The sequence below is a fragment of the Quercus lobata genome, chromosome 3, assembly GCF_001633185.2.
Source record: "Quercus lobata isolate SW786 chromosome 3, ValleyOak3.0 Primary Assembly, whole genome shotgun sequence".
NCBI lineage: Eukaryota > Viridiplantae > Streptophyta > Magnoliopsida > Fagales > Fagaceae > Quercus > Quercus lobata.
This window is the reverse complement of record NC_044906.1, coordinates 27,772,640-27,796,211: the sequence shown is the minus strand read 5'-3', so window position 1 is coordinate 27,796,211 and position 23,572 is coordinate 27,772,640. Positions and strand designations below refer to the sequence as shown.

The 23,572-nt window shown below is 34.0% G+C and overlaps 1 protein-coding gene across 3 annotated transcripts; it reads right to left on the bottom strand.

Annotated features, from left to right (window-relative positions):
• Positions 1-11,115: 11,115 nt before the first annotated feature.
• On the bottom strand, positions 11,116-22,764 carry LOC115980105 (flowering locus K homology domain). Of its 3 annotated transcripts, none has more exons than XM_031102376.1 (7): positions 22,660-22,762; positions 17,362-17,719; positions 14,455-14,707; positions 13,133-13,281; positions 12,718-13,002; positions 11,839-12,033; positions 11,116-11,626 (listed from the first exon to the last, which is right to left on the bottom strand). In XM_031102376.1, the coding sequence occupies exons 1-7, from the start codon at positions 22,683-22,685 to the stop codon at positions 11,444-11,446; spliced, it is 1,449 nt and encodes a 482-aa protein (XP_030958236.1). In that variant the 5' UTR covers positions 22,686-22,762; the 3' UTR covers positions 11,116-11,443. The 3 variants fall into 3 exon arrangements, with proteins under 3 accessions (XP_030958236.1, XP_030958238.1, XP_030958237.1); XM_031102378.1 differs by lacking the exon at positions 22,660-22,762 and adding an exon at positions 18,766-18,955; XM_031102377.1 differs by having other exon boundaries at positions 11,276-11,626; positions 14,461-14,707; positions 22,660-22,764.
• Positions 22,765-23,572: the final 808 nt, after the last annotated feature.

Sequence of the window (23,572 nt, the reverse complement as noted above, 5' to 3'; positions counted from 1 at the left end):
GTTGGACCTGTGGAACCGATAACGTCATAAATAATTTAATTAATAATTATAAAAATAAATAAATAAATAATTTTATAACTGGTCATTTTAACTAAAAAATTAAATAATAACCCACAAGCCCGCTATAAAATATTTTAATTATTTTTTAACCTTTCAAATAACAAAAAGTAAGTGCACCAATGGGTAGCAATATCATTGCCCACTTGATATTTTTTTTCCTTCACACATTCCACACATTAATATCCCAACTACCACACATTTTGAAATCCATACATCCACAAAATTGGTTCAACAATAGTTCTCTACATATTTGATATTTCCCATCTCACTTTTTGCTTTTCATATCTCTTTCTTCAATACTGCCTTATTCAGCCAAAAAAAAAAAAATCTCTTTCTTCAACTCTCTCTCTCTCTCTCTCTCTCTCTCTCTCTCTCTCATGAATATATGCATGTTCAAGAGGCAAGAGTAGGAACAAGAAAGCCTCAACTGAAGCAGACAAATCATTACAAATTTGCTTATTTTTCGGCCTCTTTGGTTCTTCCTTAACACAAATATAGTAAATTTGATTTTTTTTTCTTTTTTCTTTTTTTCTTTTGAGCAAAAGGTAAGTAAAGTAAATCTGATGTTTTTGGTTCACTATGGGTATCTTAGGATTCACCACTTCATACTTGAGAGAGCATTTTCAAAATCAAAATCTCTCTTCTTAAATCTGAAACAAGATCTCTCTATTTAATTTTTTGGGGTTAAAAAACACAACAGCTAAAGTATTTATGAAGAAATGCTAAAACCAATTTAACCGCACTGGTTTCCAGTTATGCCGGTTGAACCGGTGGTTTGTATTATTTGTCCGGTTTTCTTTCATTTCCGGTTTTAACTAATAACAGAACCAGATTAAGGTCTAGTTTCTGGTTGAACCAGTTGAACTGGCCGGTCCAGTCCGGTTTTTAAAACATGATTGTAATAACCAAATCCCAAAAAAAAAAAAAAAAAGTAAAGACTAAGGGCCCTTTTGGTAATGTTGTTCTAGTAATATTGTTTGTATTTTTTGCAAGTACGTGTGAGTGAAAAAATATATGAAAATACATGTAATATTGTTTAAACACTGAAAACTGTTGTTTAAATAATGGTAACAAACGAGCCCTAAACTATTTCTATGTTTTGGAGGTTTCTTTCGACGCTGAGTTCTTCTAGGGAAGTGATTGATATTTCAATTCTGTCAAGTTGGTGTTGTTTTTTCGACATTGATTTTTTAAAGTATAGGCCCGTTGGACGTGGTGATTACTAAGTTCAATAATGTACAATTCTAGGCTTTAAAGCCTATAACTTAGGGAAAATTATTGAATACTGCAGGAGTATCATACATTGCATACTCCCCCTCCTTACATGAATTGTGAGTCTCACCATAAATTTAATTAGTGAGACCCACAATTATGTGAAAGGGGGGAGTACGCATTTATGGTACTCCAAGAATACTCAATAATTACTCATAACTTAGGGGTTGGGGTGGTGGCTGGTTTAATTTAAAAAAAAAAAAAATTAAATGATTAAGATTAGTTTTGGTAAATAACCAATTGAAAAAAATCATCTAAGTTTTGTAAAGCAGATTCCATCCAAACAAATAACGGCAAGAATATTCTATTTAAGCTAAGGCGTGAATGACTGCATTATCTTGCTTAACAAATGAGAAAAGGAAAAACTCCACAATGAGCTGACAAAAAAAATAGTGTCTCTAGTTAAGTGACCAAAAGAAGATAGAAGCATATGAATATCCCCTTTTTGTAAAACCTTGATGACGGTCTCGGAATCTCCTTTAAAGCTGGATTGAACAAAACCGAGTTCCTGGACAAATTGCAATGCACGCCTTGCAGCTAGCATCTCTAGGATTTCTACAAGAGTGCGGTGACTTGACTTTTATAGGAGATGTGAATGGTTACATACTTACATGGGTGGTATATTAAGACTGTGATTATAAAATAAAATAAAATAAAAGTAAAGTAAAAAGAGATGAAAATTGAATTGGCGAGGCTTAGGCGTGTTTGGTGAGTGGACAAGAGCATGGAGACTTTGGGGAGACATGAAATAGTACTAAAAGGTTTTGGTATATATAGGGTTGGGTTCGAATTATATCTAATGTAACTGTAAGCAATATTATACTTATACCACTTAATAATTCTTTATTAGATTAATATTTCAAAAATATCATTATTGGATACATATTTACTATTTTCTTAACATGCATACCAATTTTTATGTTAGTCGGATACTATTTAATATTCGATCTAAAAACTCATAATTTATGCACAATTTTAAATATTAAAAAAGAACTTGCAATTTAAACGTTTGGTAAATGACATGGTTATCGATCTTAGATCATCTTGAAATTTTGCATGCATGTAGAGTATAAGAAGAAATTCTAATCCAATGTGGATTTTTTAAGATGCTCATCCAATAAAAAAGTATTAAGTGATGTAACATAACATTAGATATAACTTGAACCCGTACTTAATGTGTTTGTTGTGTTCCACATATTAGACTGCAAAAATGTGGTGTTAAACTTGCGGGTTTCTTCATCTTTAGAACATCCTGGTTTGACTAAAGTTCAGCTCCTCTCATGCTTAAAAGTATTGTTAGAGCACTTACATTAGTTGGTGTATAATAGAAAAAAAATGTAAAATTTATACATTTTAGAAGAAAAAACAAATCATGCATTAGTGGTTGTAAAAGTGTGCAAATTTACAAAATTGCTACGATGATTGTGTATATTTACACAGTTATTGTAGTTTTGCATTTTATTATTTTATTATTTTCTTCTTCCACTGTCCCACGTCAAAATTGCTCTCTCTCTCTCTCTCTCTCTCTCTCTCTCTCTCTCTCTCTCTCTCTCTCTCTCTCTCTCTCTCTCTTCTCCACTAATACACTTGTTGACAAGCACAAGTGAGATGGTGATGATATGGGCTCATTAGTGTGTTGGGAGGATCTGGAATCATCGCCTAAGGTCACAAATCAGTCCTATTGGTGGATTGGGTTCTTGGGTTTTTGTGGATCTAGTTGTTGATGGGTTTTGAGTTGATCTATGATGGTTGGGTAGGATGTCAATCGGACCACCATGAGTGAGAACAATAATTATACGGGCTCATCGGTGAGTGAGAGAACCCAAGGTCATCGACTGGTTATGGAGGATTTGTGCAATGAGTGAATTGGTTATAAGGAGGAGAGAAAGAGTCTTTGGTATGGAAAGGAAGAAGAGACTAGTTGGGGTCCTTGTGAAGGAGAAAAGAGAGAAGCCTTGGGTTTGGAAAGGAAAAAGAGACTAGTTATGGAGAAGGAGATAGAGAGAACCTTGGGTTTGGAAAGGAAGAAGAGACTAGTTGTGGAAGAGAGAGAGAGAGAGAGAGAGAGAGATGATTTTGGAATATAATAAAAAATATTATTTCAATAAAATATAGTGTGAAATAGATAACGATGTGAAGTGTTTTAAAAAGTGATCGTGTAAAATAGAAAGTGTAAGTTTTTATGCTAAAATAAATAGAAACTTTTACAGGGACTAATCGAATGCTCTTATGGAAGAAGCATCTTTTGTATATCATCCTCCTTTTCATCTTAATAAAAGGTTCCTTCTCATATAGACAATCTTCATTTAGAAGTAGGTCCATTTGCATAGTCTTTTTCCTTGTGTTTTTTTTTTTTTTTTTTTCTTTTATTTGTTTTTGCAAACCATTCATTATGATGGCTGATTTTTTTTTATGAACCAAAAATGGGTAGGGGGGCAACCAATGTGGCAGTCCTACCTACGCATGATCATAATAGCACCCTATCTGCTAGGTCTGGAGCCTTGCTAGGGTGCAGGGGGACCACAATGAGCCATAGTTTCCCAGCACCATGAGGAGCACTAGCGAACTTAAGCTACTAAAGGAGGTTACCCAAGCATGTTGCTATTTGGACTCAAACTTGGAATCTCGCACTCAGTGCACACTCTTGTACATAACCCAAGACCGCTAGACCACACCACCTCGGTGGTATTATGATGGTTGATTATATTCATAGTCCAACAAATATTTAATATTGATATGTTGACTCATTACATGCTTGGTCCAATTAATTAGATAAGCTTGAGGACATTGTTTTATGGATTTTGTTAACAATTGCTATACAGCACCCATTAAGTTTGCATTGGTACTTGTTTAATCTGCATGCTAGTACTGAAATAGCCCTACTTTAATGGGGGAAATGGAGAAAAATGTCAACACTTGTATAATATGTGTCCGATAGCATATGAAACATCAAATGTTGCATTATTTTACTTAAATACCCTCTCAATTTTTACCATCTCCATATTGTTTTGCATTTTCTCCTTGTGATTTCTTTCCCATTGTATGGCTTCATTGTTTATCCTTATCTTTTGATTTTTTTTTTTTTTTTTCTTTCCTTCTCCTTCACAACTACAAATTTGGGTTGCACCATTTTTTTTTTTTTCCTGTTTCTTTCCTTTTGGTGGGATCTAGGGACCTTTTGAACTTTGAACCCACCCAAATTTCCCCCCAACAAATCTTTAGTTTTTTTTCCTCTTATTTTTGTTTCCCTTTCCCTCATGTTCATAGAGAGCCAAACCAACTTCACACTCACATTTGCCTTTGTGGCGTTGCCATGGAACTCAATTTATGGTGGAATTTTGGTAGTCGAGCTCTAGACGAGGTTGATTTGCTTGCGGAGAGCTTCATTTCAACCTAGTCAGACTCGCCAAAGTTGATGGCTGCTTAGCAAGCATTTCGTTGGATCCAGTTTTATACAGTCTATCACCTCCCTCATTCACACCCAAAACCAATATGAAGTTTTTAATTTCAGATCAAATTGTTCTTATTTTTGTAAAAGAGTGTGATTTTGTTGTTTTTTGAGAGGTTTGAAACTGTTATTTGTTCTAGTTTGGAAATTTTTAACGAGGCTAAACTAGTTTTGAGGGTAAAAGGTGAGGAAAGTTAAAAGATAAAAATTGATATTTATGTCTTAAAAATAAGAAATTTGTTAATTTTTCTTCTTTCTTTTTTTTTTTTTTTTGGTAAAAAAAAAAAATGGGGGGATTTATGATTATATTACACCCCCGAGCAGGGTGCCGTCGGTAATTAGCCAACGTGTGGAAGGGTCAACTCCCACCTAGGATGCCCACCAACGGAAACCTGCAGGCAGGCGGACTTGAACCTAGGTGTGGTGCACGAAGCGCCTGAGCCTTACCCACTCAGCCAAGCCTCCGTTGGCTTTGTTAGTTTTTCTTTCCTCAATAAAAGTGGCTTCACATGTAAAAAATTTATTATTAAATTCCTACTTAATGGGTGTGGCACAGCACTCGTTAACAGGACCACCAAAATAGTAAATCTATACCTCACCAAAATATTAAATCTATACCTCCCCGCATGGCATGGGAAGATTCCTCATTTGGAGGGCAAATCAACACAATCAAAAGTCTTGTCCAACCACTAAGCATATATTAAGCTCAATTATGGCCTTCTTTGATGGTGAAAGGAGCCAATTTCTCTTTATGCAGTCTCATTGACTTTTTTTTTTTTTTTAAATCAATATGATGACATAATTCAGTATATATGAGTATCTGTTTGGCTGGCTTATGTTTTGCTAATTTATTTTACTATTCAACTTATTTTGGTACTATTCATGGGTCTCACTGCACTTTTTGGTACTATTCATAAATTTCATTGTATTATTTCAACTAACATTTACCTTTAACTACAGTACTTTTAGTAAAAAAATTTCAATTTTAACAAAATAAGCGGATCCCAAACAGACCCTTAGTATATGTCATTGATAAGGAAAAGGCCACGAGGGATTTTTGTTTTTTAATACAAGATATAAATTTTACTCAAACTTAATTTAAGTGTGTATGTGTGTGAAATTTCCTCTTAGAGACTTGAACCCTAGTCTTTTCCCCCTCTACACTTCACAAGCACTTAATACTTGTGTAGTAACCATCATCAAGGGTATGCGGTGGTTTTTTTTTTTTTTTCCTTTTTTAATTCTTGAGACCATTAATGAAAATTTAGATCCAAAGCTAATAATTTAATTCTAGAGTGTGGCTGACAATGAAGATAATGGTACTATCATATCAATGTGGGATGATATTTCCATCAAACGTAAGAAGAGTTGAAAATGAGAGGTGTTAGTATTATTATTCCTCTAAATGCATTCATCTTCAATGTTGGATGATTTTTTTCCAGCCAAAAGAAAAAAACACTATTGACCACTCATATATAACAGTCTTTGGCCCTTTTAGCTAATTGATTTTCTTCCTCAGTTGGTGATCGTGGAAAAGCCTGTGGGTGCAAATTACATAAATTTTCACAGATCTAGGCACAGAGAGATATAATGTGACCATAATCATAAAAGAATGAAATTTGTTAAGAATGTGATATATGATTATACATGGTCATTGCTTCAAATCCAGCAAAATTATTGAAATTTCTTATATTTTTATTGAACTTATTGTAAATTACAATTAGATGTCTATGGAAACTTTTACAAATCACATTTTGATGCCTATGGAACTCTTTGCAAATTATAATGTTATGTTTTCTTAAACTATTTGTATCTCATATGTCAAAAGTTACTTTGAACTGATATTTTGTTTCCAAGCTTAGTACATTTAATCTTATATTAATTTATACCCCTAAACTTTAAGATAGTGGTCATTACATCACTTGAACTTTTATTTTAATCAATTTATTCCTTAAACTTCATTTATATGCCAAATTAATACATCAATTGCTCTACCATTAATATACACACACGACACACTTGTGAAACCAATATCAATCCTCTAGACCTGTTTGGAAATAAGAGAGAGAAAGTTAAGGAGAGAGAGATGATGGAACCAGAAGAAAGAAGAAGGAGAAACTTAGAGAGAGAGAGAGAGAGAGACGATCGAACCAACACTACGTTTAGCCGCCGCATCCCAATCTTCCACGTCAGAGTTCTTTGGCTTGCCGACGATCTCACCATCAGTGGTCCCACCACATAATTCAACCATCCAAATCCGACTCCATCGTACAGCGTGAACTTGATGTCTATTAAATCCTCCTCCGTCATTTATTACCAAAAGAAACCAAGATGAATGGTTTTTGTACCTTTTTGTTTTGTGTAGTTGATGACATTCAGGTTTAAGCGATTTCATGGGCTCACTTTGCTTTGCTTTTTGGGTTTGGGTTTTTTTTTCATTTGTTGAAGGAATTTTTTGGATTTTGTGTGTCTGTGATGGTTTTGAAAGATCAAGGTTTGTGATTGAGCTAAAGAATACAAAAATAAAGTGTTTTATTTCTCAAATCTTCAATACAAAAGGAAAATGGAATTAGCTTTTGATTACAAATCCAGATATGCGTTGAACGGCACGACGATAACATGGAAAGTGACAACAAAGAACTTCGCCGTCTGAGGGGGATGCGGTGACCGTTAGTGCTTCTGGTTCAGTCATCTCTTTAAGTTTCTCCCTCTTCTTTCCATACGCGTTTGGAGGATATTGATGGTGTTTTAAGCTTCATGTGTTTTTTCAGCATGTATATATATTAACGGCAGACCTACTTTTTTAGAAAGTAATTAACAGTACACCAATTGAGACATTAATTTGGCATATATGTGAAAATAAAAGTTCAGAATATTATGATTAGTGACCACTACCTTCAAATTTTGGAGTGTGGAAGCATTTTTCTCTTTATTATATGCTCGCCCCAACTAATAGGACTTGGATATTTATTGAACTGTCAATTCACCCCATTTTTTCTTCTTTACAAATTTAGCTTAATTAGTAAAGTTTCTAACGGTTGAATTAGATGTCTAGAGTTCAATTCCTGCTTACATCAAAAATTAATTGTTGTCTTAGTTTGATAATAAAAAGCGCAATCATCAGAAACGAACTTCATAGATTGAAACTCTATCAAAAAATATTTTGAAAATTAGCAAAATGATTAGGGCTTCCCCTTTTTTTTTAACAATAACTTAATAATATCTCCTTAAAAATTTAATTTTTTTCTGAGGTTGACAACTACAATACTTCCCGTGAGCTTCTTTTTAGTTTTTATTGAAAAGAAACTCGATGATTGTGCCATGTGTAAAGAATAAGGTTGAGTTTGTTTTGGGTGAGAATAAAATTTGGAAAACATTTTACACTATCATGTGTGTTTAGGAGCACATGTAAAACTTGGTCAAAGGGAAAATCAATTCCTTTGACTGTAAAATGAGAGCCCTTCAAGTGTAAAATAAGTTACACATTGCAATTACCTTCAAACCTCATTTTATGGACTGAAAACAGAAAGAGAGCAAGAGAGCAGTGGAGGAAAGTCCAATCGGAGATCCACCCAAACCCATCGCCAGTCAAATCGCGCCACTCATTCCCCTCCACGCACCAATAAGTATTCTATTTCCTTTTCTTCCTTGGCTTTTCTTCTCTGTACACCCCACCTCAGCTCTTCCGTCATGCTCAAACCCATCTTCGATTAGCATGCCCAGATCGAGCACTGCATTTCCCCAATGAACCCAGCTAAACCCACCTTGATTTCACCATCCTAGCCCACGATATGTCCCTCTATCCACACCGTGACCTCAAACATCTTGCTCAAACCCACCAATAAACCCAAAGGTATTCTGACACCCTGACCTCAAACCCATCCCTCAAACCTAAATGGTTTTCGACACCGATCCCTCAAATTGATCCCAAACCCGAAGGTATTTTGAGATGCTCAATTATATTATAGGTATATTTTCTTGGCATTTTCTTGAAAAGGTTTTCATTGGGGTCCCAATGTAAGAAAATATTTTCTGAAAAAATGTTTTTACATGCACAACCACACACTAAAAATACTTTCCCGATGTATTTTCTAGAACTCAAAACAAACATCTGAAAACATTTTCCTTTTCATAAAATATTTTCAACTGAAAATATTTCACACTCGAAAAATATTTTACATCTTACCAAACACAACCTAAATATAGTGCAAAAGTGGGTGAGGTAATTTTCCTCCGTTTCTTGGTGCACGTGTGCGGATGGCTAGTGAGTGTGTCGCTTTGAGAGCATCTTCAGTAGATTAGGCAAATTTTTGTACTGTTTGGAGAATGAACAGTGACTTTTACCTTTTAGCTACTCACTTTTTCAAATACACTTTCCAACAGATTCTCTATCACATTCTCTATCTCATTTAAATATTATTTCTTCATTTATCATTTATTCTTTTTTTAACAACTACACATCTTCCAACATTTTTTTATTCAATACCTAATTATTATAATAGAAAGAAAAAAACATTTGAAGAATGAACAGTAACCCATCAGACTTGATGAGCTACTGTTCATGAGCCAAAAAAAATTCCAAGTATAGAGAATCCATTGGAGACTATTTTTATGGTGTCATTCTCTATTATAAAGATTTTTATACATTTAACTACACCATTGGAGATGCTCTGATAAAAGTTAAGTAACCTGATTTTAACAGTTGGGCAGCATATAAGTGCTATCAAGTTTAATTTTAGGGCCCATTTTCTCTCGCTTCTTAGTTTTTGCCTTTTTAGGCTAGGGTAGAGTAGTGTGTTTAAAGGCCTAAAGTCCACATGATTAGTGTGCACAAATTTTTCATCACAAAAACTCAATTATAACTCCAACATATGGAGCCCATAGGTCACATTGAGTCAACTTTTTCCAACTGTCTTTTTTCATTACCTGTGTGACTCTACATGAAGAAGATAATACCCACAACCAAACCCAACTCCATTACCACCTACCAACCATCAGTACCACCACCACCAACAGCCATACAAACCCACCTCCATCGCAACCAAGCCTCAAACCACAACCACAATAATAAGAAAAGACTCACTTAGGTCAAACTATTATTATAATTTTAATTTTTTATCCTTTATAGAGTGCCAAATGACCAAAGCATGACAATGACATGACCAGAAGAAAGATGAAAAGTGCCTAGGGAACTTTTGTTAGTTGAAATAAAAATTATTTTAAGTTCATAGCATCGAGAGAGAGAGAGTAAAGGAACAATGAGTTGCTACCCACTTAATAACAAGTGTGTAGGACCAAACTTTTATCATAAAAAATTTTATTTATAAATAGACTTCTTAATTCTAATTCAAAATTATTCTAAGTGAAAGAATATTAATTTCTTTGTTTAAAAAGATCTTGCCAAAAAATAATAGACCACTCATAAAAGTTATTGAAAATAATAGCTCGGAAGAGGATCCATATGATTGTTAAAGATTTAAAGATGTGATTGTAAAAAGATTTATAATTATATGATTCAAGTTACCAATGTTTGCTTTATGTTCAGATTAAAATTTAAAACCTATAACAACTTACCACTTAAGACTTTAGTTGTAAAGATATTATTGACATAACACTTCTCATTTGTTTATCACTTTATATTACAAAGCCTTTCTTTTAAATAACCTCAATTGTACTTCCTAACTAAAAGGTGAAATGTGAAGGAGAAAAGGAGAGAGAAAGAGGGTGGTGTTGGTTTGGAAGATGGTTTAGAAGCGAGAAGAAAGATCAACACCATTTCCACTGGGCCAACCTTCACCCTACGCGTTTGAGGCACACTACTAGCCCAATAAACTTTTCCCGTATCCAACATATTAATTCTCACAAATCTACAGAACCAAATTATTTGCAGTGAGGGCTATCATTATCATCCTAGGAGTCAAATAAGGTGGAAATCATTCTCATTTTCTCCAAAATGGAGTGGAGAAAAGAGATAGACATCATGCTGGTTCGACTGTCATAAAGACTCAAGTGCGCACCCAGACACCAAATTATTTTTGTATTCAGCTGCTTGTGAACCCTTGATGACTGCCTTGAACAATATACTCCAATTACTCGCATTTAGTGACTTAAGCAATCAATAACATTCAGATAAATCATCTAAAAGCATAACAGTCCAAAGGCTTTTTTAACAACATTTCTTTTATACAAATATATATATATATATATATGGAAAAGTAGTACTTTCAGACACCCCCAGCCAGGTTTTTTTGGTGGATGGAGCCATTTGGGCTAAAAAACCATAGGCCTTTTTTTGAAATACATAAGAAGTACAGAACAACACGGGGCCATTACACTTCCTCTTAAGTGGGTAATCATTGTCAGGAGTCCCCCATTATTTCACAATCATAAATGGAATTGAAGTACTAAACGGAAATTGGAATACATTCAAAGCAAGCAGCAGCTGTAATTTAGTCTCAAAAAAATTGTTAATGTTGAATTGACTCAACCATACAATCATTCTAATGCACATGATGAAATCTAATATATGTAAGTTCTCTAAGTAAAAATTTGGCATGACGCAAAGTACAATATTAGGACTTACCTAAGACAATGGTCCAGTGAGTACGCTAAACTTGCAATAATGACTTTATAATCTCTAAAATGATTACCCAATCAGCCACCTTAGTACCCATAATTCGTGCCATACACTGAGCCATAACCCCCAGCGTGGCCTGCATGTCCAGGGTTGGAGGGAGGAGACGCATAAACAGAGCCATGAGCTGGATATGAATTGTAACCTTGGTCAGTAGTCCCACCTGCTGGTGCCTGTTGCGGCGGTGGTGCCCCAGCATCAACCATAAAATTCTGCAACAAAATTAACAGAATGTCAGCCATCAATGTTTTATTAAATGGGCCAAGCTTTAGCCTATATAAATTTTAAAGATCTGAGCTCGAACTTGGTTGACAAATCTCAGCTTGAGCATATGATTTTGCTCGGCTCAGCTCTAAAATTTCTACTTAAGTATTTATGACAAACAGTGATTTAATGAAACATGGGAAACGTCAAGGAATAATGCCTGTATCAGCTGCTGAGCAGCTTGAACTTGGGAAGCAGTTCCACTGATTTCAACTGTCATTTCACCAGGAACACCCCTAGTTTCTTGTATAGTAACAGTTGCCCCACTAGCTCGTCGAATGTAGCTGATACTCGTACCAGCTGTCCCAATAACAGCATCAGCATACATTAGTGGAATTTGCATTTGCTGTGTGACCTGCAAAGACCATCAACAACAAATTTAAAAATGTGTAGAACAATTATGTATCTATGCATCTGAAGAATATCCCAATACTTGTCCACATAGAAAAAGCATACTAAGCTAAGGTTTATTGCCACAGAACCCAGTTTACACAGATTTTTATACTGGGTTCAGAATAGAAACATCTCATCTAAAGCACATCTCTATGACACCATTGCATGCAGGGTTTTGCAAATCTCCCATTCCAACCCTCTCAGAACTGGGCTGAACTACAATTCTAAATGCTTAGGAAGAATATTAAAGTATTAGCCAGCTCAAATGAGCCACAAATTACCCAGGAGGAGACCAAGATATTGTATTGTAAATGACTGAGAAGTCATTAACTACACATTCTTCAACCCGAAGATCCCCTCAAAAAAATCCAATCAACTCAAACAGAATGAAACATGATTACAAGACATATTTGACAAGCATTTACTAGAAATTACCAAAAAATTTACAAGACATCCCTTGGCCTTTTTTTCTAATTTGCATCTAATTTGCAATTCTTGCAACCACCAGAACAGAATACCACGATCATAATTTTGAATTATCCAGTCATTCCTCTGACTATAAGAGATCAAAAAACTCTCAAGTCACTTCTTTTCAGTAGTCTATTATCAATAACGAAAGGAAAAATATGGGAAACAAGATAGTAACCTGGGTAACCATTGACGGTGCTGTTTGGGCATTTGATGACGCATGTACACCCATTGGAGCTTCTCTTCCATAGGCAGATATCCCATGATGAGGCTGTTTATCCATGGGAGGCGGCAAGTCAGCAGGTTGGTAGTAATTGTCAAGTTGCCGTGGAGGTGGCATGTATTGAGGAGTAGGTCCATAACCAGGACCTCCACCACCACTTGGAGGAACACCTTGAGGTGGACCCCACGATTGATGCTGTGGTGGTGGCATGTGCTCCATCTGAGGATTCCCCATTTGCATCTGCCAGAAAAGCAAAATGTGTCATTTTTAGAGGGGTTAAGTAACACAGTACGTCAACAATTCCATTTCCCATAAAACTAAAAGAAAGATTATCACTTTATTGCTCTGGTGGTGAAAACCATTTTCTTACATGCATTTCAAATATAGGAATTATACTTCGATCAACTAAAAACTTCCTGAGATGGGAAGCAATTAGTTCCACAGCCTTGTGCACACCTGCTGGATCCCCTACAACTTCAACAACTCTATCATCTTGAAGAGCAAAAACAGGTAGGTCCTCTGCAGAAATCATCAACCAAATTGTAAGGCGCACAAAAAAACTCTCTAAAGAAGAAACTGAGACACAAACTAATAAATGAACTTATCCATCTGAAGTGATAAATTGAGGCAAAACAAAACAAAAATGCAAGATCTAAAGGAGCTAAGAATTATCTTAAGTGATTACACGTTTATCAGAATATCAATAGTGACATTTTTCACATCAAGGGAAATTTTTAAAAAGTAGCAAAAAACGAAAATTAATGTCATTCAGATTCAGACATAGGTTTCAACTGGTAGTACGTAGCTCTCAGAAGGGGATGTTTAAAGTGAAGAATATTAGCAGTGGTGGCAGTTAGAGGCCAATGGAAATGCTAGAATATTAATTACAGCAGTCGACCAGTGATAACAACGGTGATAATAATAGCAGAGGCAGGAGAAGCAGCAGTGTCATTTACAGTGAGGTTAAGTGGTGGCAGCATAACCATGGTTTAGCAACAACAATGGTGGTGGAAATCTGTTCTGACGTTCATCCCCCCCCCCCCCCTTTTTGCTTAGATTCTTGTTTGGCAACACCAAAACATGTGTTGCCTGAAGAACCACAACTCTTTGTTACCAAACATTCAATACCTAGCATTTGGAAATATTTCAACTCCATCCTGAGGGCAGAACTCAAATACAAAAATGAATGTCATGGACAACAACTCTTTACATCTAATGTCTAGAACTAAACACTGTCCTAGTAAGTTCACCCACAATAAAATAGGTACCCTTTACATGCAAACCAAATTCCTTCACTGACCCTTTTCTTTGGTAAGCAAGTGAGTGAAGGTTATTTTTTCCTCAGATCCACTTCCATCATTTACTTTGCCTTCAGAAATATCAGGGAAAAAAAAAAAAAAAAGGTAAATTGGTGCTCCAAAACTTAGATGCATCCACTGAAAATTGACTATAATCTAATAGTCCAAAATAGGCCTCAGTTATTTAGAAAAGTTGAACAGAAAAGTAAATTTTATATTGTAAGATTATGACATGATACTACAGTGCACCACAAAGAATAGCAAAAAAATCTAGCAAACCATGTATGCACATATATAGAGAAGCAAGGCAGCTCAAGCAGAAAGCTAATCTAATATATTCATATATAAATTTAACTCAAAAGGAAGAAAGGAAAAATTTTATAATAAATAAAACCTGCACCAAGAACTCTAACGATACAGTTTGATGCCTCTTGAATGGATTTAACAGTTCCTCCCTGTTTTCCAATCAAACTTCCAGCTTGAGAGGCAGCCACAAGCAACCTTGTAGAGACCTTGCCTCCCATTCCTGGTGGAGCATGAGATGAATCACCCTCCAAACCATCCACAATGCGTTTGTGAACTCTCAGAAGGCCATCCATAGCAGGAGGGAGAGAAGAATCAGGCTCCTCCTTGGCAGATACCATTACCTATTTAAAAGAAGCAACAAACAGCAACATCAGCAATAAGCAAACGCACTAAGATCCACAAATACCTATACAATATAGAGAGAATAGGAAGATAAAACAAAATTACCAAAACAACTATCCTTTCACAATTTTCAGAGAAAAAAAAAGGCTTACATCAACCTCATTATTACATTATGAAATTATTGAAAGAATGAACATCAAGTATTAGAAATTAACACTTAAGATAAATAGATATTTAGCTTTATGAGACATTCAGAATTGCTAATAAAACTTTCATACATTTGGATATCTACCTGTCAAGGATAAATCTTCCAAAATTGATATGTTGTCAATAAAGAAAGGTTTTAGATGACACGCACGCAATTCAAAAGGTTGAATGGAAAGGCATTGCAAGCAAGCCCCAATACCTACCCCTTACGAGAAATAATTTAACAACAAAACAAGACCACCCCCCCCCCCCCCAAAAAAAAAAAAAAAAAAATCCCCCAGGAGAACACAGTTAATGATCTTTCATTGTTTCCTCGAAAATTATGAGTTTTAACATATGTTTCAGGACAATGTCATACTAAAGATTGCAACTATACCTAGAAGTCATATTTGTATTCGATTTTTCCAGTTTGGCTTTTTTTCTGCATCCAGGGAGAAGGGGGTTGGGGGTAGAGAGAGAGCTTAGAAGAAGAAAACTTCTTCGGTAACATTTCAATATAGATGAAATATGAGACACTTGTTTGTCTAAATCTCTGGACAATTTATAAAGGCATTGATTCGACATCATATAACATCATTGGAGCACGATTAGTAACCTCCAACATTCTCAAAAATAGATTAAACATACAAGGGAAAAAGACTTTATACATAAACCTACAAAAGCCTAGAATATCTTCTATACGGAAAATTGTAATTACTTTAAGATGCATGTTCAGCATTATGCAGTTTTTTTTTTTTTTTTTATCTTTTTAAGAAAATGGTAGTGGATTGTTAAGCTATGGACTTTAGATTTTGGTTTGTAAGATTTTTCTTTTACCTAACCAAAGCAGTATAAACAAATAAAATTTAGGATTTTATTTTGAAAAATTATACAAAATTTATTTTTGATATAGTTTCTTTTAGGGCTAATTCGTCGTAGGCATATTTAAGGAGAGCTCAGAGAAGTTTAGTATTTATGGCAATCTCTGGATCATATGACTGCAGATTATAAGTTTCTTTTATGGTGTTATAATCTGCGGCAAGACATCAATCATCCAGGTTCTGAAGTTACCAGATAGAATGCAGAGCTTCTTGGTACAATTGTGCGTACAAGATGCATATGGTTTTTCCAGATCAACTGTTCAGCACTTTCTAATACTCAATGCTGATCCCTGCAATCTGGACCTTTGGTTCTTCAACTATGAGATCTTATTGATGATTGAGTCGTTGCCTTAAAATTTGCAAACAGAACCTGCACAGATTCATTTTTGTTATTACAATAGATGTAACTATATTTATATTTTATGGATTGGTTACGTTGATGCTTCCTCATGTCTTCTATTAGTTACATCATTTTAAGAGTTATATTACAGTGCATAGCCAATTACCATATTTTGTTAGTTCTCTTAGGTTGCTTTCCAAGTTTAGATAATTTTCTCACGTTTGGTAATAGAAGTGATTAAGGAGTGACTAAATTTTATATAATGAAAAATTACAGTATTCATAAAGAATTTTACCCTAGTAGGCAACTAGTATATGTGGAGAAGGAATGAATTCCAAGAATCTTGGACCACTATAAGGATCCTAATTCTCATTAGAACAGTTAGGAATTCCAATATTGGATGGAAAATGCCATCATGTTTGTTTGTAATATCATCCCACTTATAGACCTAAATTCATAAACGAATACACAGTACCACCATCTTTTTCCAAATTTTCAACGAATAATTAATAACTTAGTATGGATTAGAAATGGGCTAAAAATGAATTGTAACCTCTTTATTATAGATTTTAACTGAAAAAGTGACTGGTATTTTTTTCTTTTTTTTTTATAAGTAATGATTAGTAATTTTTACAATTAAGAAACTCTAAACAATAATTCAGAAAGTTTTGTTTCTTGTCTAAGTTGACTCTACAAAATCCTAAAATATCATGTTTTCATATGGCTGACATCATTGGTGTCATACACACAGAGGCCAAACCATAACATTGACCATTAAAAGTTTCAGCAATTATCGAACACTTAAATACAGGGTTATGCTTCCGGCAGCAACATACGTTCTAAGAAGAAATATTTGAAAGACTGATTCTCTAAATGCCTCTCTGGATATTCCTTGATGTCCCGGCTACTCTCAGAACATAGCCATCCAAACTCAACATTTGAAGAAAAATAGAGGAACTCTGCTTGCAGCACTAACTTTCAAAGCTAATGTAACCAATAACTATTTTTTAATACCCAGAAATTTCTTAATCAGCTCCCAAGTAGAAATTAAAATTAGTGAAAACAATAAGAACACATTAATATCAGTTATAGTAGCAACATGTTGAACTACCAAAAATAATAAATACATTGATGGTGAATCCACCAAACAATAAGCATTAACGGCTTCTGCCCTACCAGCCCATTCACAAAGCTTAATGAGGAAATAAATTGAACCAAGATAAAAAAAAATTAGAAACAAACTCACAGCTCTTTCTGCTGTCCCTGGAGGACCATCAAGAATTTTTATGCGAGCTCTTGTCTCCTCAACTATTTTTTTGATGAACTCCCCTCTGCGTCCAATTATACTACCAACCTTCTGTGCAGGAACCAGCATCCGGAAAACACTCTCTCCAGGCCATCCAGGCCACTTCTTTTCACCACCTCCAATGACAGAATCCTCATCACGCCCTTGTTTTTGTTCCGGCTCTGTGTTTTCAGGTACGTGATCAGGTATTTGATCAGGTAATTGATCAGATACTTCTTCAGCTACTTGTTCAGGTACTTGATCTACGTCAGGCTCAACAAAGACATGATCAACTTCAACTTCAGCCATAAGTGTAGTGCTGGGGAAAAGAAGAAACAAAAAAGATCAATCAATTATACCATCAAGAGTAAGACGCACCAAAATCATGATCATGAAGCCTATTAAATATAAGTAAATAAATAAATATATATAATATTAAGAATTAAAAACTCAGAAAGTTCAAAACTAAAATCCAGAATTTAACTTTTTGATGTTATCTTATTACAATGGTTAGATGCATTAAACCAGCAAAGCTAAAAGGAAATCATCAGTCCCACAATTGTACCTCAATTCAAGTAAAGACTCTTTGCTAAACCGCTACTTGGGCCAAATTCTATATTTTCAACGAAAACCTATAACGATAGGCTATAAATTTTAGTTCTACTACAAGCAAAAGTGACTATTTTCCTTAGCCTCAAATAAAGCCTCATTCAAGGCTGATCTTTCTGATTCTATGTTCTCTATTTTAGCTCACTTCAACATTAAGTCAAGCACAACATAATCAAAACAACTTAAAAACACAAAACCCTGATTTTGTTTCCAACATCTACACCTAACTCCCCTTCGGCATCAACTATCTCCATGAATATTGCTATTTTCACTACTATTTTCATTTCTCTCTTCTATTTTCAATGCAATCAAAACCCTAAGCTATACACATGATGTTCATACATACATGTAAGAATAACAGAAAAACAACAACAAAACATGGACATTACACGAAAAATTAAAGCATACTCCTAGTGGATAGGGAAATTGAAAACACAATAAAGAGTAAAATAAACAAAATAATTACGGGAAAACAAACAAACAACATTATTGTCACACAAAACAATAACCCAAAGAAATAACCCCAAATTCACAATCTCTTAATCCCAGGGAATTACACTACAAAACCCACTTTTTTTTTTGGATTAGAAACAACCATAAAACGAATAAACAAAGAGAATGCATTAACGGGTCAAAATTTAAGAACCCAATTACGCAAAAAAAATTCGAGAAAGAACAAGTGCACAAGAAATCAGAGGACCAACAAAACCCTAGAAATATAGAGATTATACACGATGCTTTCTTTGATATACTTACATGAGTAACTAAGAGTGCTAGAGCAAACTGAGCCGAGAGAGAAGGGAATTCGAGAATGAAGGAATTAGGGTTTGGAAAGTTAGAGAAGAAGAATTGGGGTTTTAGGGTTTCGAAGGGAGAGAGAGAGAGCGCGAGGGAGAGAGATAAGGAAAATGAGGAGATCTTTTTTTTATGTGATTGAGGGTGGGGGGCGTTGGTACTGTGTATTTATTTTGTACTGTTATGGTAGAGTATACCCACACTCTATGTGATTTTTTTTTTGGTGGTCCTTCAAAGTAATTGAATTTGCATGTTAGTCCTTAGGGAAATGTGAAATTACGAAGATATGGCTGGAAAAAAGTTCCCAACTTTCACCTAAAGGGTATGCTTGGGTAAGTTTATTTTATTTATTTTAATTATTGTACAAAAAATACTGTCATAATTTGTACCTAACAATCAGTCAAAGGACCATTCTTCACGACCGTTTTACGTGTACTTAGATAGTTAGTATGTTAACAACTTCTCATGTAATTAGTTTTTCAAAAAATATTTTTTTAGAAAACCATCTCATTTCCCTAAATTTGATAGTATCCTTAAATTGAATTGAAAAATTATCTTTCAACTTCTTTTATTTAGTTTTGCATAAAATAGAGTTATTTTTTTCATTTAGTTTCGCATGAGACAAAATTGTTTTCCATAAAATTCTAGCAAAAAACAACTCTATCTCATAGACTCATACCAAGCTAAATAAAAATTAATATAAAAAAATAAGTTAATCAATAGTTTTTCTTTGACTTTTTTTTTCAAATACTACCTAACATAGAAAAATACAAATAACTATTTTGACATAAGGTTTTCTATTGAAATAAACAAGACATAACATGAAAAAAAAATATATGAAGATTTACGTATCTCTAGCCCTATATATTCTCATTTGCTAGAGGAAAAGAAAAGGAGTTAAAACCTTATTTGCTAATGCATTCTTATTGCCACGACGGATTCAAATCCTCTGAATTTTCTAGATACTCTACCAAATAGATTTCCTTAAATCTTAACCATTCTTTTATGATTTAATGGTCTAGATTCTGTCATGTCAGCATTCCACTAACAATAATCTTAATTGTTTTGTTTGCAACATTATTTTGTTATTTTAATAATATTATTAGTGGAATGTTGAGATGGCAGAATCTAGACCCTTAAATCATAAAAGAGTGGTTAGGATTTTTAAAAAAATCTATTGGTAGAGTATCTTAGGACATAGTTGTCAAAATGTGAATCGTATCGTGAATCGATTTTTAATTTTTTTTTTGTATCGTGTATCGTATCATATTGTATTGTGCATCGTGAGATACACACACACTTAATAAAATCTATAAAAAAAATTATAGATACACATGTATAAAAGTTATATTCATTATAAATTTTGAACATATTCAGCTAATGAGTAATTTATTCATCACTTATGTAATAATATTTAACAAGCTAATTAAATAAATCAAACTAGCATGTGTTTATAACATACACATTCAAATTGCTTAAATTCAAAAGTTATAATATATTACAAATGACCATTCATATGCATCATATTGGCTAATCAACCTCGTCTAAGTCAATGCTATCATCACGTTTATTATTTTGCAGATTTATTTCTTCATCATCATTAACATTTGCTATCTTTTCTTGTTCTTTTTTTTTTAATAAGTAAAAAAAAAAATTCTTCTTGGCATTCTAGTTTCTTGAACATATAACAATAATGAAAAAAATAAAAAATAATTATATTTTCAATTAATATCTTATTCATAGTATAGAAAATAAATTTGTAAATATTAAAGTGAAGTGTAAGTGTATACTGTGTAGTCCAAATTTTGTAAAAGAAAGAGGGGGAAAGAAACTTATGAATATGTTACTTTATTAGGTTAAATTAAGTACCCTAATGATTTTATGTTTAAAACAAGTCTAACAACTTGTTAGATTCAAATAAAAGTACAAATTTTAATAATAAAAAAATATCATTTTAAAGCATTTGTCTATGTATCGTATGATACGTACAATTTTACGATACGATACGATTCATACAATACACATATTGTATCGTACGATTCATGAGCACTTACGATACGTCGGTACAATACGGAACTTTTTACACACGATACAATACGTATCGCGTATCGTACAATACTGACAACTATGCCCTAGGAAATTTAGAGGATCTGAATCCTTGCCACCACATACCATTCAATAATTATGAAAAAAGTTGTATGAAATTTGACTTTGTTGGTAGATTGGGTTGGGATGTATACGGTTGGTCCAGATCAGATGGTACCCAACATGGTTAAAGAAACTATAAAACTCTACAATGAAAGGAAAAAAGCAAACACAAAAGTCTAATGTGGTATAGCCGTATAGGAAAGGTAATGGATCCAAAGGCTAAGGAGGTTGTAAAGAGTATATCACGAAGTAAAAGTCTATAATGGTGTGGACAAATATTACAAATTGTAATAAAATGATAAGAATTAACCTCTTGGACATTATTATAGCCTTGCACTAGTATTATTTCATAGTAGCTTGCAAACTAAAATGAAATAATTATAGTCAGTAACTTAAGACAACTCCCTTTTTTTGTTAGTAATTAAAAGTTTGCCCTTCCTCTAGTTACCAATGAGGGAACAATTTTCAAATCCCTAAGACATCTATCTTACTGCATTTATTTATTTATATTTTTTTAAATTCTATGGCCTGGATCCCATTCCATTGCTAGGGTAAAAATAACATGATTTTGCCATAGGACACTTCAGTCAAGTGCATAGTCTTGGCCTGTGTGGAAAAATCATGATGGAAAACAAGGCACTTCAGATGAAATATATTAGTTTAGAAAATAAACGCCTTACTGATTTTCTATACAAAATTTGGTTTATGAGAATTTGGACCATCAGCTATGCACTAGGATAGTGACAAGATGATTCAAGACCACAGAAAACAAAATTGTTAGGCCTTGTGTTGGTCTATTCCTGGTGCAACTCATGAGCACTATAGGCCCCATAAAATGGCTGGCACAAATAAGAAATCAAGGTCAAAGAAAAAACTTGCCTATTTTCCTAGTTATCGCTGAAACCAGCTTACTTTTTTTTTTTTTTTTTTTTTTTTGGTTGATAAGGAAAAAACCAGCTTATATGATCCAACAAATAGTATATACACAATTTCATTTACGAGTGGACATTGGCAAAAACTTTAGAATTAGAACCATCCAAAGTGGTTCATTCAATGTGATTTGGTATGTCTTCTCGCATCACACTTCAAATTTGGACGAATACAGTTAGAACTTAGAACCAAAGCCTGTGCTTATTTGTAAAATTGACAAAGAAATAAGGTTCAAAACACTAGCTTGGATCCATGACAGAAGTCATTCTAATTTGGTAAAAGGACAGCAGCAGAACCAGGCCGTACGTTCTTGAGTCTTAATAATAATATAAACGCAGGGAATTTATAGGTTATAAAATTTGATGAAATCAAGAATGAAAACATTAAAATTTGTCAACAATAGATGTAATTAATTTTCAGAGAAGTGCCTATTGTCATTATCGACCTAGATTGTTCATAAAAAATAAACCTGTCAAGGGCAGCCTTACTATGATCAATGAAATTAGGTTCAGAAACTAACTTTTGTAGTGATAGTAGTGATAGCAATACCATCCCTCCATTTCAATGGCTTTATAGATCCAGAAAAAAGGAGGCATAACATTCAGATATTAAATCATAGCAATAACAACAGGACTGGTATTATATTAAGCAGTGGAAAGAGAAAACAGGCATACATACTTTCACAGTGCATAGAGATATCAAAATGAAAATATGCATAAATATTTGATAAATGATTGCTAACGGGTAGCGGCTGTTAAAGTAACGAGTTCGCCATACCTTGCAAAATCCTCAAAAAACATCATTGAAACTGAGGTGAGGATGAGTAGATAGATTTGTTGAGAACTCAGCAAAATTTTCAATGGTGGTCAGGGGTTTTGCACAGAGAAAATCCAGGGAAATCCTATTCTTCAAGAGAATTGGAAGTTGAAGGACATGAAAGGCTATAAATTCAACGCTTGGTTGTCTAGACTGTAGAGTTTTGACAATTTTATGTCCTTACCCATAAAACGATAAATAGAATTTATGAGTGAGTTACTAGCAAATCTGTCACATATCTTTGTAGATATTCTTACCATATTTTCCTTTGAACACTTTAATTGTGGACGAGGACCACTCCAGGAATTTATAGAAGCCGTGTCAAGTTTGCTTTGCTATAATCCTTTTGGTTTGTAAATACTCTATTTTTTCCTTTAATCGTGAAAATAATATCATAGGATAGAGAAGTTTTCCTATTAGACCTTATATTTAGAAAGAGAGAGTACAATATTTTCACTAGTTTTACTTTATTTGTATCCATTTACCACCCACTTCCCTCATAATTTTCAAATTAATGGGTAGGTAAAATACATATGCATAGCACATGCTATGTATAAAATCCTCTCTCAGTTTAGTTTGACTTCAGCAAGCAAATTATGAATTAGACACTCTATTAAGTAAGAACTGTCTCCACAACTATAGGTCAGCCCCACTAGAGATTAATTACCATTTTTACATATAGTTCATATGACAAAAGTCAACACCATCAGACGTTTTTATTAAACGACTCCAAATGTCTCTTAGTGTATGTGTTTGTGCATGTGAAACATTCTCAGCCATGGCCAAAATTTAATCCTGAAACAAGGCATGAATCTTTATCACTGTAAAAAACCAAGTCCAGAATCTTCCAATCTGCTTCCCCCAAAAGTAGGCA

Bases quoted from the DNA above. Each gene is read 5' to 3' on its own strand.
- LOC115980105 (XM_031102376.1), bottom strand. From the start codon at position 22,685: ATGATGTTTTTTGAGGATTTTGCAAG. The intron at 14,708-17,361 runs GTGAGTTTGTTT...TCTTTTAAATAG, and splicing joins CAGGGACAGCAGAAAGAGCT to GTAATGGTATCTGCCAAGGA. The intron at 12,034-12,717 runs GTTACTATCTTG...TGGTCTTTGCAG, and splicing joins CACCGTCAATGGTTACCCAG to GTCACACAGCAAATGCAAAT.